Here is an 18217-nt window from a genome sequence, read left to right on the forward strand (position 1 = left end):
TATGTTTACCAGATGCTGGACGATTCGGTAGCAATTAAAACGGTTATCTCATATAGACCTGAAAGTTCCATGTCTTTATTTCGTAGGGTCGATACCACTGAAACAATTTGCAAAGCTGTAGACCAAAGCAATCAGACCACATAGTAACAACTGACTATTTTGTCGCAAAAATATATTTCGAAGTACTCACAATGCCGCTGGGTAAATTCCTAGATGTACAGTTGTTAAACTAATGAAATCGAGCAGGTGCACCACACGGACGTACATACAAACTGTTAGTAGCACGTTTAGCGAAAACCACGAACGCGCCACCAACATCCGCCAAAGTTGAGAAATCACGGACACAGTCACTGTGTCGTCCCTGGTGCCGTCGCCGCAGGTGCAACACGTGGACACATACACAGTGTCAGTAGCATATATACTTAGCGAAAACCACGAACACGGGGAAGGAACATCCGCCGCCGTTGATAAATCTTGGGCATGGTTACGGTGTCATCCCTGATGCCGTCCCAGAGGCGTCTCCGGCGTCTTTTTCGCTCGCTCGGTGCTTCTGAGTCCGGATGGACTAAGAGACGTAAGCAACAGCTAACTGAAAGATATTTCCTTTTTATCCGCACACCCAGATGCTCTGGAAGATACAGGTCGCACACATGGAACGGGCTGCCGCCAGTGAGCGTCCGTTCGTGGCCGTTTCTGGTTGACGGACAAAGAAACCGGTAGAGACAGCAAAGAGACCCGCTCACGTTTTCCCTACGAACCCAATGCGAGGAAGAGAGGGTGCGTGGGAACTCTTCCTTGATGCTTTCTATGCACCATAATTACACACCCAGTTTCCGAGTTCGTCTCGGCTTCCCCCTGCCCTCACGTCGGTTTCCAGTGAAGTTCGGAGAACAGGGACCCGAGTTACTCGTTTCCGGTAACATTTCCAGTAAACCTGGGTTGTCTGGTAAACGAAAGTTGCTGCGGGTAAACTTCCAGCGAAACTGGTAACCGAGAGCAGCTTGTGGCAAGTCTTACAGAAAAAACTGACAAATTACCCTGGTTTCGGATGAAAACGGGTGAAATTTGACCAGTTTTCACCGGATGTTACTGGAAATTTTTGCCCGGTTTTTCAACAGGAGAGCTGAGATTCGCGGTCTTCAGGAAACCAATACACACCGGACGCTACTTCGATTTTAACTCGAACTACCTCGTGAGCCACAAGGCGTTGGTGCTGTCTACACTCTTGTGTAGAGTAATGACCACCTGCTCGTCGGAAAAGATCAGAAGAACGTAGAAACATATCACCCTTGCTGACCTCAAAAAACGGCTCACTAGGAGTTTTGTTCAGCGCGTCGCCTGTTGACACTGTTGCACGCCCATTAACCATGGACCGCCGGGTGACACATAGCCCCGTCTTATCACGCGCATCAGCGTCCACATGTAAAAGCAACCAGCGAGGCACTGGTGCGCGTGCTCCGAAAAGATGGGATTCAAGTGGTATACAAGCCAGTGTGAGCCACTGCTCATGCCAAGGCTGAAGGATCGTTCCCTAAAAGAAAAAGCAAAAAGTGCAGTGTACAAGACACCGTGTGCAGAGTGCTCCGCACCCTATATCGGCGAAACAAAATGTTTTCCCGAACGCATGCGCTGTCACCAGGACGATGAGCGCAATTTCGAGCGCGAGCCTAGAGCAGTTGTCGAACATTGTGAGGTGCTCGATCATCGGATCAACTTCGCGAACGAGGACGTGATAGACACGGAGCCAGATATCCGATGATGTCTGTTCTTGGAGTCGTGACATATTCAGAACACACCGGGGAGCATTAACAATTCCCTCGGTGCCTTACCGTCGATTTACGTCCATTGCTTGCGTTACTTTTACAAAACATCAACTCGGTAAAAGAGGAAGAAGGGGCTGAGGCTCTCGCATCCTCAGTCTATTGAGTCATTTCCTGAAGACGGACTCGAGCCACCTCAAAACGTTCGAAACCGATTGTTTCTGAGTTTTTGCGTGATATTGCAATGTTTCGTACTGTTTCTCCAAATCAGACAGATTTCTGCCGGGCATGTTTACTTTCAAAACTACTTTCACATCAAAGTCTGCGAGATCGTCCTCGCTATTTGTGCCATGGTAAGACCGTAAGACGTTCACACGAAGAACCTTCCTAACCACGGACTGGCCAACGGGAAAATACGTTTCGTTGGTACATCACGCACGCCCCAAAAGAGAGCTGTGACGCCACGCCCCATCAGCAGTCGAAAACACGCTCGCGCTAACCTGGCTCATAACTGAACCTATGTCGAGCCTGTAGTATTCACTAGCAGGTTAGCACTATAAAATACATTGTCTTTGCCTATCTCTGTACGAGGTGGGGAAATAGAAAATAAACATACGATTTTTTACCGCGTTAAATGTTTAAAAAGGGAAACAAACCATTTACATTTACACCACTGAAGGACGTATCCTTTCTGTGGCAAATATATTACCACTTTTAGCATAGAATGTTGCCTGTTTCATCAGGAATACACCGGATATCAAGGTCTGTGTAGGGTACTCAGTCTTTTACACGTTACTCAAAAAGGCAATCGGTTACTATTACCCTGGTTTAGGACGCATTCAATTGGATTATCTTATTACTTAAAAGAATAGTTACTGACCTTTCTTGATGAAGTAACCGTTGCTTTTGTATTACCTGACGTGTTTCAAGCCAGATAATTTTCTGCCGGATTGAAAATGGCTTATTTCATATTTCTCACAAGATTTACCGAATTATAAACTACTCATCTTCTTAATCCTACAATTTCGGTATACCACCTTCCTCTCAGAGTCTTGATTCAAAGATTCCTTGAAGGAAACTTGTACGGAGCAAGGGACGCCATTGTAAAAGGGAGATAATATAATAACCCGCCACAAGCAATTATAGTTCCTCCTAAATTATTTAGATTATCATTGGGCGCCCTTCCTAAAAGTATGTAATGAAATGGTTACAGAAATTCTACATATAATATTTGATTACAAGTGATTTGATTAATTGTAATGTTCTAGTCCCACCAGAGTCAGAAACAGAAGCAACCGACACCATAAAAGCCTCAAACTCGTTTAGCGTGCACGTGAAGGGACATTTGGCAGGCTTGTATTCGCTCGTGCTTACTTCACGAACAGCAAGAGACTGCAACCCTGTCAAAGCTAATTTCGCGTTCATGGTGCGGTTGTTTGAGGCTTGTCGGTGTCGATTGTATGTGTTTTTCACTCTAGGGGGACTCGGACATTATGAGTATCCTTCAAATCTGACGGCAAGAAACACAGATTTATTTTCACGATATTTTTTCTTGCAATTGGTAATTATCTAATATTCTAATAATTAATCACGCCCCAACTCAAGTGTTCTTGTCACTTAATTTGTATTAGCTTGGCAAATGCCTCATTTTTTTATTAATCTTTTTGCTCTGAACGCTCTAGTTCAATAGACAAGTTGACTTATCTTTACATACCAATAAAAGCAGTGCACAAGCTGTGCAAAAGAGAAGTGAAGATGACCCGAGCGCTGACTTCCAACGGATGTATTACGAAATAAAAAGGAAGACGGGGCATAAAAAATAAAACTCAGGCACCATAAAAAAAAAGAAAAACAGAAAGCGAAATGGATTAAGGTTTTGCAGAAGGCGACCTGGAATGCTTCGATCTCGTCGAATATCGTCAACAAAGAAAGACAGGTATTCCTGTGGTTCTCGCGCCCGTAAAGAAAGCCAACAGTTGCAGCAAAGAAAACGCGCTAAGCCTGAGCACCGAAGTAAACAAGGCAGCAGCCACTGCCAGTTTACGACATCGCTACACCAGCAAAGGCGGACTCCTGGTAGAAGTTGCTGAAGTTGCCACAGTTGACCGACTTTTGAACCTTACTTTTGTCCGTGGATTTCCTATCAAAGCTACTATACCCAGGACCTATCTTCAAAACGGCGAAATGATCAAAGGTGTGCCCCTGTGGCTCGCGGGTGTCAAATTGAGATCATTTCTGCAAGAAGGAGTAATTGCTTCCCGTCGCCTATACGGACCTCGAGGAAAGCATCATAAAGCTGCTCAACCAACTGCCCGGGTCGTCCTCCCAATTCTTCCGAATTCTGAGTGCCCATCAAAGATGAATTTTTGATTTACTTAACGTGAAGTAAATGAATTCATGGAAGCGCCAAACAGATGCTTCAAATGTCGCGCACTGGACCATGCTGCTAAGTATTGTAAAGCGTAAACTAAATGCAAGAAATGTGCCCAACGAGATATCACCAAAGTGTGCAAGGAAGATCCTCAAGCCAAGCCTACAAACTGTGGTGGAAACCACCCACAAGCTACGTCAACTGCGAAGTGTCGTTGACGGATTTTGCGAACACAAAGAGATTTGTTCATCGCCCAAAGCGTACATCACCATCGACTAAGGTCAAGCTAGACTCCTCATTGTCGTTTACCTGCTGATACAAGCACCAGCCCTGACCTTCAAGAAAATGAATATTCAGTCAGCATTTCCTGCCTCGAAAGCCCGAGAACCACCTCGAGAAAACAAAATGCCAACTCTGCTGTGGCAACTGCAAAGACGAGCAATCAGATCGGTGACATTGTAAGCTTTTATTATATCTGTCCTACGATGTCTCACTGCCCAGCTGATGCCCCTTTGTTTAAGGATAGATTTCAAAATGCGACTGTTTTTCAGTGGAACGCGAGAAGGTTTCCTACTTGACTTTCGGACTTTCGACAATTCACATTCAAATATCAGTTTCCAATTTTGACGATTAGTAAATCGCGTTTTGGGTCAAAGTTTCGACTATCAGGTAATGAATTAATCCAATCAGCTCGTCATTCTGACAGCGGCCGAGTCCTTTTCGCATTACGAAAAAACTTAATCTATATTTCGCATCGTATCTCATCTCATCCGTACAATAAGAAAGTATGTGTTACTGTACAGAAGGGCAAGCTCACGTTCACTGTAATAGCAGCATATATGCCCCCGCTTGCGATTTTGCGATACCCCCGCTTGCGATTAATAATTTCGCTAATGTAGAAGCTCAGTTCTTGTTTTTGGCGACTTCAATGCCCATAATGTTACTTAATTAGTGTAAGGACTACACGCCTCGAACGAGAACTACTTGAACTGGTGGATTCTCATCACATTTGTATTTTTAATGACGATTCGCCCACAATCTTTCGTGACTATTGCTGTAGCAGCTGCTTAGACGTTACCCTCATGTCACGCGCATTCGTGTCTAGAAACTCCTAGTTTGTGGATATAGAAATCCCTGACTGTGACAACTCCCCCACATACCTTACAGTTTTCGGCTTCAAAGCCAGCCGCGCCAGATATGATATGACCTCGTATATTGAATGGACATGTTTTCCGGAAAACGTTGATCTACGCATAGAGACTACAAATATTAACCAAATGTTTGCTTCAGTCGTATGCCAATCAGCTGCAGATTCAACCAGGAGAGTGAGTCCGTTTCACGTCTTTACGTATTATTGTAGACGCAGAGTACAAACAACTTTAAGCTATATGGCGGCGGGCTGAACGTCGAACCAGGAGGGGTAAATTACCAGCTGACATACGTCAAGACAGGCAAACTCAGAGACATATTCGCCATCACTTGGATAGACTGGGCCGAAAGAAAGAAAGAAAAAAAAAGACATGTGCCTTATTTCACCCACGTGATCTGCTCTCAAATATATGGCACATTTCTCGCTGACTGAGTTATCCCCCCGAGAAGAAAATGCTTTTTCATGCGCTGTCACTTTTCTTAAGAAAGTCGCCATTGAGTGCTGCTGATGAATTTCGTACATCATTGTTCTCTGAGAATTTAACGGTAGTGATCCTCCTTTAAGCACTGAAGCTTCAACCGGCAAACCCTTTTCATCCTTCATTTATGGTAGATTTTAAGTCCCAGATTGGATAAAGTTCTGGTGTCTCTCAGTCATTTATTTACTAGAGGTGTTCGTTATTTCGTGGACAAGCTGCTTCGTTCCTCTTAACTGCAAAAACTGTGTCTTATGCTTATTCTTATACCGGTAGGTCCACACAGGATATTATATCTTCCCAACACACTGCTTTAACAAGTTGTGCTGGCAAATGTATGGAGCTGTTAATTCTCTTACGCCTTGAATATATTTTGGGAAACTCATTTGTGGTATCCAGCAACCATAACGGAATTCAGACAAATGCGCAACACAATCTACAAGGTCGCGGACATTGCAACTTAAATTGACGACTAGAAATTTGGCGGAAAGCTTACAACAGCGCCATATCTTAACGTTCGAGGAGCATTTGATAACATCAATATTCAGCGGTTATACAAGCGCTGAAATTTGTCAAAGTCTGCGGTCGGCTTTGTTCATGGGTTTCTGATTACTTCCACAATCGAGCAATCCGCATGCAAACAATGGAAGGTTAAACTTCTCGTCACACTGTGACAAGATGTGTGCCTCAAAAGGGCGCTCTAGGGCCCGTCCTTTTTAATATTGCCGTCATTCGTCTGCCATATTGCCGCGCGTGCAGCTGGCCAAGTAGGCAGCGCGCGCGTGACCTAACAGTTATCGTACCTGGCTCCCACGCGAAAAGCCAGTGTTCGATTCCTGGGAGCAGTACATCTTTTTGTTTGTTCCTGCAGACTAGTAATCTGGTAAATTCGGGAATCCTATTGCTTCTTCGAGGTCCGAATGTTCTACGCGTCGAACTTTCTACGCCGATTATTCCAGAAGTCCACGCATGTACATAAGGGCTCCACATGGCGAGCCACAGTCAGTTTCGTCCCAGCGTTCGACTCTGCTGTCACGCCGACTTCGACGCCCGCGACGCTCTACTTTCTTCTGTTCCCTTTTTATTTTTCGGCACAAGTTCGCCCCATTAAACGTTTAGTTTCTTCAGTTATTATCGCCTCATCACTTGTCATACGCGACACTATATTCTTCCAAGCGCTGTACACATTAAACTCTTTGCAGACGACGTTTGCATCTGGACGTCTGGAAGCTCCCCGAAGCTCACACATGCGCGCTTATGAAATGAACTTTGAAGAAACGTTCAGTACCTTATTATTCGCGGGCTTGAGAGCGCGCAGCAAAGTCAGCCGCTGTGGCCTTTGCAAAGATCAAGATGTACTCTTTTTTCTCTACATACGAATGAAGACAAAATTTTGTATGCTCCAAAGCATATAATTATTAGAGTATCTACCGACAAATGGTTGCCTTAGAATTCGGAACGGAAATACTTCAAGACTGAATTGTCCGCGCTTATTAGTTTAGGACGCTTGATAAGTGGTACTCTGTGGGAAAAGTCTACATCTTCTTCTTTACGTTGATATAAGAGCCCATTCGTCGGTGTCCTTCGCTACAGTTTACCTATACTGGATGGCGTAAGTCCAACAAACATAAAAATGCTTCACTCGCTACAGGCCTCGGCTCTTAGAAAATGCCTTGCGGTTCCACGATAAATCACAACCATAGACGATAGCAGAATCTTATTGTCTTCCTATCGAAGCCATTCGCATCCAAGTGACTCTCCGGATGCATTGGCGACATCTAACATGACATTACTCTCATCATCTAGCCAACATTCCGGAAAGACGCTTTTATAGCCGCATCGGTCAGGTTATTAATGAACACAAAGAGGTCCTACCAGTGACATATCCAGATCCCACTTTACTCAGTCACCACCTTAATTACCGCCCCCTCCCCCCTTTGAAGTCTACAACACCATCCCGGGTGTAGCTTACATCATCCCTGGTGTAACTAAAAAAATCTGCGCTACCTTCAGTCGTCCTTCAGCAACTTTCCCTATCGCTTTTATATACAAAACGCTATTCTACTTGTCATATTTAAACAGATGCATCGACCACACAGGATAAATCATCTATTAGGTTTGGTGGCACCATCGCTTTCTTTCAAAGCCGGTTGCAAGGTCTTTCATGACATCTCCTATACTTTCTGCCGAACTGATGGACATCCGTATGGCACTTCGATATGTCTCAGAAGCATCCCCTTGTGTCTAGATTAGAGTCAGCGACTCAAAGTCAACCCTCCAGTCACTGCAGAATCTAAGCAAAATGTAGTCCAAACAGGGAACTATTTTTAGAAATACACAAATCTAACTTTGATATTATCTCAATTGGACACTCCATATTATGTCAATACAATTATGTTCGATCCTATTGAGATAGGATCGAACACGCGAGTCCGGTTTACATTTCTGTCTTTCTTCAGAGTTTTTTATGTTACTCCCCAATATGCGGAGGGAACGAAATCATCAACGAAATCACAGTGGCCACCTAGCGGTCCACTACGCCTGTTGAGAATGCGGGCCCAACTATGAAGAGTAAATAAAGCCTTACTTTTAGTGAGACTTGTGTCATGGACCATTACAAAACAAAAGCGGCCAGAGAAATTCATGAAGCCTTTCGCACTAAGTTCCACCGCAACAACTCTTGTTTAAGCGCACCCTCTTTCCGATAAAGAATTCTACTATATGAAGAACCAATGACGCTCGTATTTGAGGGGTGCGTAGTTTTAGACCACATCGTTTTGTTCTGACAATAGTGCCGCTTTTTATATTCTTAAAGGTGTTTTATCGAAATAAACCATTTTGTTGAAAGTTAGCCACGTCCTGTCCAGTTTTCAATTCGTTTTTTTTTTCGTGTTTATTGGCGTATTACACCATAATGCAAAACCAGCCAGCCCAACTAGCCATCCTTATCCAATTTTGTTATTTACGATTCCTATGATGCCTTTTTAGAAGCCGGATTTAAAACTGTAGACATAGATGCCGAGGCAGTTGTAACAATTCGAACATTTGCAAGTTCCTATTCAATACTCTGTTTCGATGTTAAAAATATGCCACGAATGCATTAAAATGCTCAAACATCGCTCATTCAGGTACATATTATACTTTGAACTACTCCAGCCACAAGGTACAGAACGCATGTGATGTACATGTTTGATATAAAAATTATCGTAACTCTATCTTATCATAAAAGAAGAAAAATGTAAAATACGAATTGATCCCAGGGCTAATGCCACAAACTCTAGGTGGTTTCATACTTCCATTCAAGTTAAGAAACTAAAAAAGGGCAGGCCAGAGGACATAAAGTTCAGTAAAACACAGTTAAAAAATCAAAAGACTAAAAATGGTGTTGTTTTTTTGCCAACCTTTGGGGCTTTAGCAGCCAGAGCCCGACCACATGTTTTTAAATGGGCCTTAACATGTGCCGCAAGTGCTGGAGCTGCAAAAGCTGTCGAAACAATTGCTGGCCATTTTCGTTATGATCATTGGTAAAAAAATCAATAGTCATCAATAAGTTCTACAATTTTTATTAAGATATTAAAGCAGAAATCGGCAAGTAAAGTTGAATATTCAAAAAATATATTGCCTTAACAATTAAAGAAGGTTGGAGTAATAAATAATGATATTTCTCCATCCTCTAGACCTGATTGACTTTGTTATTTTAATAGTCCACAGTGTATTCACTTCTTTCATTATTTTGGTCTACCTCCTGCTAAAGAAATAATAAAGCACTTGAGAACAAGTAAGGAAGACATCCTCTGTATTTAATCACAGATTCAAAGTATAAACGTTTTTATGTAGTCAATATTGTATTCACATTATATTATAAAAAAGTTTTCATCAGATCCAGAACATAATAAAAACAATTGATTACGTATTTCTTATCTTACTAAGAAATGAAAAAGAACACGAGAAGAATGTATATACATTCAGAAGGTCCTATCATTATTGTCAGATTTTAAGTAAATTTCTAACTCTCACAAAGATTGTCTGTTCAGCAAGTGGATTAACTGCATTTGTTTTCCTTCCTCAGCTGGTTTGACGTTAAGTATTTTCTCCTTATTTCAATTAAAAAAAACTTTGAATGTAGATGTAAGAAAATCAAGTTTTATAAAGAACGTCTGAACGTATAGCAAAAAAAGTTGAGGTTAGGGATACAGAAAATTATTTCATAAAGTCAACCAAATATATTGCTAGACAGAAATATATTAAAAAAAACTGAACGGCTATAAATTAACTCGTAAATGAATGTACACATAGGAGAGCGCGTTGGATAGAGTACAGTTCACACTGAAAGAATAAAAACACAGAAAATACACGAGGGACAGACACACACAGTTCTTTCAACGAGGTGGTTCATCATAGTGTAATGGGCATCATTTAAATGTAGTTGCTCGTTGAAAGAACTGTGTGTGTCTGTCCCTCGTGTATTTTTTGTGTTTTTATTCTTTCGGTGTGAAATGAATGTAATAGACTTAAAAACATTTAAGTGAACTGGAAAGAGGGTATTCTAGAATACACAATTTTCAAAAGGAAGTCCGACATGTCAGTTAAAGAGGTTAAAAAGTTTGCAGGGAATCAAGATGTATACGCAACACTTAACCCATTTATAAATAAAAACTGAGAGACGTAGATTGATTGTTCAAGACGTCGAAGATCAATGGCAAACTTATCTTCTTGAAGCCAAAGGTTATAAATATCCTGTAAATTTAAATCATTTATAAATAAAAACTGAGAGACGTAGATTGATTGTTCAAGACATCGAAGATCAATGGCAAACTTATCTTCTTGAAGCCAAAGGTTATAAATATCCTGTAACTTTTATAGATATATTTTCTAAATATGCATTGGTTATACCGTTAAAGAACAGAATAGTTTAACAAATAACACAGGCATTCTTTAAAATATTTGAGTAAAAACTATAAAAAATATACAAACAGATTAAGCAATAGAGTTTATAATAGTAAAGTACTGAAATTGTTTGAAGATAAAGGAATTCATGTTTTTTAATACTTATTCAGATCTAAAAGCATCTCTTGTCGAAAGGTTCATTTGAACACTAAGAGAGTAATTAAAAACGTTCAGAATCCTTGGGTTTAAGATAAAGTCGTTGAAAACTATAATATATCCAGTCATCGGCATATTACAATTACTTCGACGAAGCCTTATTAAGAAAGAAAAAATGATGAGGCATTCCACTCAGTGAAGGTGAATGACCAACGAAGCTGTTTAACGCATATGACGCAGGCGTGACACAGAATTTTGAACGTAGGTACGAACACATTTATTCTCTCGATCGGTGATCATCGTGACGATCGGTGCGCACACACATATCGAAGACTACCGCCACCACGAGGGGCCGAAGGAAACTAGACACGAGTGACGGGACTGCCATCAGGTAGAAGGAAAGCAAACTAGGCACACACGCGCTTGGAAAGATGACAAAGGGAGGGCGGTGCGCTTTACTGCTCCTCCTCCTTTCCTCATGCTCTCCTCCTGCCGCTGAATTTGTTCATGGGTGACGTGACACAAAGTCGTGACGTCATTTTCCCCGCTAAATTTAGCGAGAAAACTGAATTGGTGTTAAGGCCGCGTGACGACAATTTGCCTGCTAAATTTAGCAGAAACATTTCCCCGCCAAATTCAGTGGAAAATGTCCCCGCTAAATTTAGAGGGGAGATTCACGCCACGTGGCACAAAGTCATGACGTCATTTTTCCCGCTAAATTTATTGGGTGAACTGAATTGTGATGAGGCGACGCGAAGTCAACTTCCCCGCTAAATTTACCGGGAAAATTTCCGCGCCAAAGTTATAGCTAGGGTCCCTTGGATTTTTCGTGTGCGGCAACAGAAATGACTTCATGACTTTGTGTCATGTGAAGTCAATTTTCCCACTGAATTACCGGGGAAACTATATTGGTGTTGAGGTCACGTGGCGTCAATTCCCCTCAAAATTTAGCGGGGAAATCGACGTCACGTGACATAAACTCGCGACGTCATTTCCGTTGCCATACACGAAAAAGTCACGGGGCCCTAGCCATAAACAGCTTCGTTGTAAAAAAGAGGTTGCTAGAAAAAAATATTTATCCTCCACTGAAACCTAGTAAAAAATCAAAATTCTAAGTTGGTGATTTTGTGATATTACGGAAATATAAATGGGTTCTTGAAAAGGGGTACAAACTGAATTATACAACTGAAGTCTTTTGAATAAATAAAGTTTTAAGCGACGGTGTTTCTATTACCGTCTAGTTGACATGAAGGGACGATATATAGTGGGAACGATTTATGAACAAGATATGGTCTCATATCTTGGTCAGAAAGGGGAGTAGGAATGACCACTCCGTCATAACATTATAATTTGGGGCTAGAATTAATAATAATTTAAGCAAAAACATCCAAATAATACTATTATCTGAAACGGTCGAGCTCAGGGGAATGGGAGATGGTCCAGAACTCACAGTTTTATACTACTTACTGGTATTTCCCGATTTCGAACTGCCCTTCGAACTTTGTACTGGCGCTACGAACTGCGGCCCAGGAGCCGTCTTCCACCAGAGAAACGTAACTGCGCACCCTTCGACAGCCAGTTTTATCTTAATGTGTTTGCTTCCCTGTTTTATGTCCAAAAATGTGTTGTGTACCACAGAAAAAGTCGCGAGCTGTTTGTGACAAATTATTACTTTTATTAAAGAGTCGCTGGATGCAACTCATACATATTCCCCGAGAGCCCGGAAAACTATGCCACGACAGAGAACGAACCACTAGATGTGGTCATGTCCTTGGGGTAGTTCCAAATTTACCGCAATAGGCGACATATTAAAATATTGACTCTAAAAAAGGGTGTACTTTTACACCCATTCGTTACATATAATGTACCCCAAAACTTAAGTTACACGTACAGGGCACTGCTGTTGAACTGACGGCCCCAACCTTTATAAGGGCCTTGATAACAGTGCGATATAACTTATTAAACAGCTGAGGTGCATATCGAAGACTACAAATAATACACTGGTGTTTTACAGTAGGGCCAAGAATGATTAATTTTTCAATAGATGTACACGTACACATCGCGACACTGTTAGCGCGAACACGACATCGGCACATTTTCGGATTTTTCTTCTAAATAGTGTTACCGAGCACGAAACTTGATCGCTTACATTAGAGAACTAAATGAGCTCTTCCCTTAGCAATAATAACTTGGATGACATCCCTTGGTTTCAAAGAGAAAAACTGGAAAAATCGGCGATCGCTTGTTCGCTCTAACAGTGTCGCGCTCTGTACATTAATTATTTTAATAAGTTCTACCACTAAACTGTCAGCCGCTCGTGAAAGTTGGCACCTTCGGCACGACGTGCGTGCGCTGAAATCAAAATAAAGTTCTGGGGTGTATTATATGGGATAAAGTACTACAGACACTATTTATAAGGGTGTTCCCTCTCAACTCACCTCTTATTTACCTCTTCAGCTTGACTCAACCAAAGACATGACTAAACGGGGGGTACCAGCGAAATTCACTAATTCCTGCTTGACGTCAGCCATCAACCTGGTGAGAAGCTTAGCGATACAGATGCCCTTTGCAGACTTGATAATACCAGAAAAATATTTTTCTGAAGCACCAACTTCGACCGAATGTGGGAAGGTACAGTCAGCAGCAAAAGTATAAGGGGCACGGCAGTACCGGCTGAAAAGGCTGGCTGTTCCTTCTGACGGCCCGTTGCCGTTATCAAGCCTTACGCTTTGCGCATGCGCATTATTTCGTGTTCGCAGTCATGATTTCTTTTGTTCACTTCCGTCCGACGCTGACTATATAACAGTGACTGGGGAAGGTGCCGCGAAAAATTATGTGTAGCATTCGAGAACCGTCACCTAACGCGGTGGCTGAGGCAGACGCGCTGCATGACGGCTGAGAAAGAGGCACCTTCTTCTGGTCTCGGTCATCTCGTGCGCGTCGGACGGAAGGGAGTGCAGGGGACATGACTGCGAGTACTACAGGGAGCGCATTCTGGAATCGTGAATCTTGATAGCGGCCGCGCACCGTCAGAAGGCCCAACCAGTCAATTTGGCTGGTGCTCCCGCGCTTCGCAATGTTTTGCTGAAAACTGTGCATAGGGCATGGAAAAACGAGATTGAAAGTTGTATGTGTCAGACATCAGTGTTTCTCCAATCCTACAACTTTATCGCGACACTCCTGGGTTTGCACACTTACATACAATGACATCAAGGACAACGTTGCCAATTGTACACGTACAGTGTACTCAACTGTTAAACATAACTTGGGAGCGGTGGCCGGAGAGACTGCATGCGCCATCTACCGGCTCACGCTGGAACTTATGCCGCTGTCGTTTTCTGGAGTTACACTCCCAGCTCCGAAACAATCACCGATGCGTAACTCGGCGATAAAAAAAAACAAAAACGCTTTTTGACTTTTTTTTTTAAAGAAGGTGGCTTTTACTAGAGAAACTGCAAGATCACCGAGATATACTAGCCCGGCATGGTAAATGCGTAGATGTGATTAAACAGACTGGAAAATACAACAAAACAAACAAGTAAAAATTTAAAGCGTGAGTGATAAGAAAGGAACGAGGAGGGTCGTGCGATAATTGTATCGGGGAGTGACGACAATCCCAAGAAGAGCCGGCGTATTCTCTGCCGCATCATTGATTTAATCGCTAGACAGCTCTGGTATCAGTTTCGGCCACCGCTCCCGCGTTATGTTTAACAGCTGAGCATACTGTACCTGGAATACCGTACACCTAAATAAACCAAGTACCGACTTGGGGGGGGGGGGAGGAAGGGGTAAAATGGGGATGTCTGAGTAATCTGACGTATCCTTACGATCACTCATCTTGATCTATGCGTAACACAAAATGTTTTTTTTTTTTGTTATCGTCATTGAATAATGCGTTCGCATTCCGGTTGCCAAGGCTGGAAAGAGGAGACGCCAACCTTGTCATTTGACTGATTGAACAGAATTATTCTAATACGAACATCATTGTTTTAATTCAGAAAGTGGTCTGGTGCTTCCCAGCAAGATGTTCTAAAGTTGGGCGCGAGAAGGGATATCAAGCCATCGATATTTCGCTCCTTATCATTCAGATGTATGTGCATTAGTTGAATGGCTGGCATGTGACATTAAACAATTATTGACAATATATCTTCAGACCACAAGGAGAAGGGAGGGCGCGCTTAAAGAAGCCGTTTTATCGCCAGCAAAATTTCCACACAACTCGATTGGAATTAAACCTTTACTATTCGCAGCATGTAGAGACAACCCATCGCTACCTGTCGAACACTTCTGGGCTTAGCCAACAAGATGGCGCTGCGAGAACAGACACAGGTCCAATCGCGAAAAAAAAAAAAAAAAGAACGACCGACAACGAAGAAAAATTACGACAAGCGACTCCAAATCGCAGCTTCAGATGTACACCTCGGTGACAATATTCTAGTCCAAAAATGCTGTGAAGAAAGGGCTCCAAGGCCGCACAGTTTGATCCCTCAATATCACCAAGGCATGTAAGCAACAAGAAATCCTGAAGACCCTGGCCAACTTGAGGCCAATCGGCCCCATGGAAATGAATGCTCTCATGAACTTACTTCTGTTTCACGCCAGAAGTGTTGAAGACAAATCCCAGGCGTGTGTACTGTTCCTAGACTCAGACAGGATGGGAGACGATAGAAAGGCAGAGAGACGACGATGAATCTACCAAGAGAACCAACAGCGCCATTATTCTTGTGATTTATGTTATAGGTGTTCCCTAAACCTTTCGATTTTTTTGCGCGATTCCTTTTATTATCTTTCCCTTAAATTGATCGGTCAAACTGTTTGTATATTTTCAGTTCCGCTTCACTCTGACAGCTTCAGAATCTGTTGAGTATTGACATGATTAGGTTTCTTGTTACGTTTACTTTTGTTGTGCTGTATAGTTCTGCGAGTATTTGGTTGCTTATAACCATGCATGTTGCTTGTCGGCCTCTCCTCTCCAACGATCATCTTTACGCCGACTGCTGCACTACCTACGATAACTTAAATTCGACCTTCGCGCATCTTTTTGTCATCATCTTTTCGGGTACCAAGCACAACAAGGTTATCACGTTATGCTTAGAACGTGAATAGTAAGATTTTGCAATGCAGTTCATACAGCTAAAAGCCTTCCTTCTACATACCAGTGATGGCTCAGACGTGCGTAATTCTTTGCATGACGTTGAGCGTGCTTAATGAATTAATATCTCTCAGTCCCTCTGTGAGCTATAATATGATATTCGTAGCGGTCGGGATCAGTAGATTCTGCTCTGCAAACTCATGGAGCGTAATTAATTGTTTAATCTCTTGGAATAAGGAAATGGGGTTTGCGGAGCTCAAGAACATCGCGGAATTTGTACTTTTTTATTGCGCGGTCGGCTTGAGAAGACTTCCGGTTCACTACGAGCGCCATGATACCGTCACCGTAGCTCTCATTGGTTGTCGTTGGTATTTCCAGTTTGAAAATACTTGTGAGCATTTCACGTCCCATCCTTAAGCTGTAAGAAGACGTAAGAAGCAAGAAGAGGAATTTCAACCTCGATACCGTGCCCCCGGAGTGCAAACACTGCGAAGAGATGAGCGCAGGCAACCTTAGGCACCTTCTCTGGGGTGGAAGTAGCTCGTGGTACAACCGAGAGGAGCACGTAGCCGGCGACGACGGGAAAAGAACCCAGAAATATCGAAGAACGGATAAAGCAGGAGGACCACGTTACAATTTCAGAATAATATTGCATAAGTCAGTGTTATCCTACGTGTAAAGCACCGGCCTTTGTTGATATTTTTATTCACCTCCTACAAAAGCCCTGCAATTGCGCAACCGCCGGTGATAATCCAATGACTTCATAAACATTTTATCACTCACAGACTCACTTATGTCTTTAATTTTTAACGTTCTATTATTTTACCTTGAGCTTGAAAATTCCAACTATGTTATAAGCAACACATTCCCATAAGTAGTGTGTAGATTTGAGCACGCAAATACTGCATAACATACACAGGTTAAATGTGAATCTGGTCTACCCGATGCATGGCACAAGTGTGCCAGTGTGTTAAGCAGTTACAGTAATCACAACGCACTTCGTCAGCCTGACACGCACATGTGTGAACGAGCCTTAAGAGAAAAGCAGCTTATCACGCAGAGCTCTAATTGTCGCAGATTACGACACAGTTTTAAAATGTTCAAGTAACGTTCTAAAATGCCCACCGGAGTGCCTATCGCAGCGTCTGTGTAAGATCTGTCTTAGTAGGGTGCCCCTGCCTTCCTTCTCTTTGTTCCGTGTGAGCTCATAGTTGTGCCCATTTGTAATTTATAGAGTGTGTTGATAAATATATAAATAAAAACAGACATTTTTATTTTTTTACGTTTTGCTTTCTTATAATCTTAAGACTTAAACACCGCGTCTGTGTGTTCTCCTCACCGAAATAGGATGTTAAGTAAATATTAAAATAGTATAGTGGTGTATGCTACGAAACGAATTTCCTATGAATGTACAACTAGGTGTTACCTTCGTTTCCATACTTGCTTCAACCAACAGTTACAAATAAAAACAAAACATTTTATAGAAATAATCCATTTTTTTTTCATATCAAAATGACAGCAAGTACAGTGTATATAGTCACTGTAGAGTCCGGATTAATAGCAAAAAACCGAAATGAAGCGAAAGAAACTGCTCCCAACTTCATGCTAATTTCTTCTGTCCGGTCAAATCGATGGCGAAGAAAAACACTGGTTTTCTGTTTTCGTACTTCGTACAAATGCTTACCTTAATGTCGGATGTTTGAAAATATTTTTCGTTTTCCTGCTTTTGAGCGAGTTTGATATTTATTCCATTCGAATACGTTCCCTAGCCGCATCTTCGTACTACATGTTGTTGTGAGAGCGTGACAAAGTGACACTAATTTAAAAAAAAAAAAAAAAAAAAGTATCTGAAAAAGCTTTATAATTTTTGGCTTTTTTTTTTCAGCGTGTAATTTGTGGGTAACAAATCACTCCTTTTCAAGTCCTCCACCGCAGTGCGTTAATGCCTTCAAAAGACATTGCGGTTCAAATCTCACAACATATGGCATTGGAGATTGTGTTGGACGACACGATTACAGAAATTTCTAATAAAACAAATAAACAAAGATTTTTCTTTTTATCTTTTGTTCAGCCAAGATTTAAACGTCAGATGCGTATCAAGCATTTAATTTCTTTTTTGTGTGTACGGCTTGTAAGGAATATTTACTTTTTAGCGCCATAGCTTGTTGTGTTTCAGAAGACTCGTAACTTAAAACGAAACTAAATTGCATTTTGTGTTTTTCCGATGGCGCACCTCAGTCAACGTGCCCTAAATGTTCGAAGAAAACTAACATTGATATTATGCATGGTTTTTATTTTTTATTAAATATTTCACCAATCACCGATA

The 18217-nt window shown here is 41.9% G+C and overlaps 1 protein-coding gene across 1 annotated transcript in view; it reads left to right on the plus strand.

Moving 5' to 3' along the window:
• LOC115324993 overlaps window positions 1-17919 on the plus strand; it is a 45326-nt gene extending 27407 nt beyond the window's left edge. Inside the window, exon 5 of the mRNA XM_029985689.2 lies at window positions 17777-17919. Coding sequence (XP_029841549.2) covers window positions 17777-17919 — 143 coding nt within the window. The remainder of the gene's footprint in view (window positions 1-17776) is intronic.
• The last annotated feature ends 298 nt before the right edge of the window (window positions 17920-18217 follow it).

The sequence above is a fragment of the Ixodes scapularis genome, unplaced genomic scaffold (genome assembly GCF_016920785.2).
Source record: "Ixodes scapularis isolate PalLabHiFi unplaced genomic scaffold, ASM1692078v2 PGA_scaffold12__126_contigs__length_90152505, whole genome shotgun sequence".
NCBI lineage: Eukaryota > Metazoa > Arthropoda > Arachnida > Ixodida > Ixodidae > Ixodes > Ixodes scapularis.